The sequence below is a fragment of the Malurus melanocephalus genome, unplaced genomic scaffold, assembly GCF_030028575.1.
Source record: "Malurus melanocephalus ecotype Western Australia unplaced genomic scaffold, MMel_1.1 scaffold_1078, whole genome shotgun sequence".
Taxonomy (NCBI): domain Eukaryota; kingdom Metazoa; phylum Chordata; class Aves; order Passeriformes; family Maluridae; genus Malurus; species Malurus melanocephalus.
Genome location: NW_026624310.1, coordinates 21,742 through 24,116, shown reverse-complemented (window position 1 = coordinate 24,116; position 2,375 = coordinate 21,742). Strand labels below are relative to the sequence as shown.

The 2,375-nt window shown below is 53.9% G+C and overlaps 1 protein-coding gene across 1 annotated transcript in view; it reads left to right on the top strand.

Annotated features, from left to right (window-relative positions):
* The window catches only part of CD79B (CD79b molecule), a 5,921-nt gene that overhangs the window by 1,376 nt on the left and 2,170 nt on the right, over window positions 1-2,375 (top strand). The window contains exons 2-3 of the mRNA XM_057386856.1: window positions 730-859; window positions 1,675-2,063. Of these exons, the coding sequence (XP_057242839.1) occupies window positions 730-859; window positions 1,675-2,063 (519 nt within the window). The remainder of the gene's footprint in view (window positions 1-729; window positions 860-1,674; window positions 2,064-2,375) is intronic.

Below are 2,375 nucleotides of genomic sequence, written 5' to 3'. Positions count from 1 at the left end.
CTGCAGGGCCCCCAACCCACAGCCCCTGTCCCGGGGGGCTGTGTGGGATCTGGGAGTGCCCCTGGCTGTCACAGGGCTCCCAGCCCAGGGGAACCCGGCAAGGAAGTGTTCCTGGCTGGTTCAGAGGGTGGAGATGCAGAGCTGGGGTTATCTGGAGCCTTCTCAAGAGCCACCAGCCTCAGGAACATCATGGAGAGCATTGGGGTATCAACCAGAAAACAGCTTGGAGAACGTTCAGGAGACAGGATGGAAATAGAAGKGTTTGTACCTAAATCTGCTCTGCTSCTGCTCCTCAGAGYTCCATCCCTCAAAGAGGCTGTGGGCAGGTGGGRTCRGGCTCTTTCTCCAGGCAGAACGAGAGGRCACAGCCTTGAGCTGCACCAGGGGAAATGTGGGGTGGAGATCAGRAAAAAGTTCTTTACAGAAAGAGYGATAAAGCACTGGAATGGTCTGCCCAGGGAGGGGTGSAGTCACCATCCCTGGATGTGTTCAAAGAGAGATTGGATGTGGCGCTGGGTGCYGTGGGTGAGTTGAGGTGTCAGGGCAGGGATCCTGAGATCTCTCCCAACCCTGGTGGGTCTGTGATTGATTCTATGATTGATTCTGTGACTTTGTGATTCTGTAATTGRTTCTGTGATTGACTCTGTGAYTCTGTRATTGRTTCTGTGATTGATCCTGTGACTCTGTGATTCTTTGATTGACTCTGTGACTCTGTGATCCCACGTGGAGTGGCCACAAAGGGCCCAGGACACGTCCACCCCATGGGGACATCCTCGTGGGCTCCTGGCCGTGCTCTCAGGGCCCCTCTCCTGTCTTTCAGGTGGGACCTCAGYGGAGAACAACACCTCGAGCAGCACAGGTACCCTCCCCTGTGTGTGTCCCCAGGGTCCCCTCTGTCCCCACCCATGTCACACCACCCACAAAGGCCACTCCCAAGGCTCATCTCCAACCCTGAATTTCCCTCTCCCTCTGCAAAGCTGAGTCTGTTTTGTCTTTCCTGAGCACCCACAGCTTTTCCCTCTGTTGCACAAAAAAGTCGTGCCTTGGGACCAGCACTGGCCTTGTGCCATTGTCCTCATGCCATTGTCCTGGTGCCATCATCCTTGTGACACAGCCTTGGTGCCATTGTCCTGGTGCCATTGTCCTTGTGCTGTTGTCCTTGAGTCATTCTCAGCCCTGGGGTTTGAGTGTGACCTCTGGAATCCAAACAGGCTGTCAAATCACCATTCTGGGACCAAAACANATGAGAGAAACCAGCTGGGATTCCGCAGGCTGTGATTTTGGAGCTGGGATTAACAAAATGTGCACAGAGAGCAGCACAAGAATTTTGGAGTGAGGCCATTCCCACAGAAAATTTGAGTTTCCATTAAAAGCAGGCTTCCACYAAAAGCCTCGGATTTYACRGAATCACAGAATTTCCTGAGTGGGAATGGACCCCGAGGATCACCCAGTCCAACCCCCACGACACCCCRACAATCCCACCCTGGGCATCCCTGGGAGYGTTTCCCAAACCCTCCTKGAGCCTCGGGGCCAGGACCATTCCCCAGGGCAGCCTGGGGCGAGGAGGATTCACCAAAACCCAGGAGGATTCTCAAAAAGCAGCACGAAAACGGGAAGCTCTTTGTTTGGGGGGCTGTCCTGGGGTGGCCACAGCGGTGCCCTTGTCCCCCGCAGGTGGCAGCTGTCCCCCGGTGCACCAGCAGCCGCGCTAYATGGCTGTCAGGAAGAACATGCCCGTGTCGTTCATCTGCCACTCGCCGGAGGCGGGGGACATGCAGTGGTACCGCACAGCCGAGGACAGCGAGGAGCTCTGCGGGCTGGAGCGCAGCACGGCCGCCTACAGCATCACCCGCAGCAACAGCTCCGTCAGCCTCACCCTGGCCAGGGCCACCTATCGCGACAGCGGCATCTACGTGTGCGACAGGAAGGGGCTGCGGAGCAAGGACAGGCTGCACTCRTGCGGCACCGAGCTGCGGGTCCTGGGTGAGGCCCCTCCCGTCCCCCCGCACCCCGGGACATTCCCTTTCTGCTCCTCTCACCCTGTCCCCTACAAACATCCCTCTGCATCCTCCTGACCCGGCCATAAGAACCCTAAATGGGGCTCCCACACCGCCCCTGTGCTGGTGGGACCCTCTCACACCCACCACGGCACCGCAGAGGTTCAGCTCCTGCAAAAACACCCCCCTGGAATAAATAAATAAATAAATAAATAAATAAATAAATACTTATATATATATACTTATATATATATTTATATATATATATATATATACTTATATATATAAACACAGACATACATATATTTATATATATATCACATACATATATATATAAATATATATAAAAAGGTATATAGGTACTTAATCTATAAATTC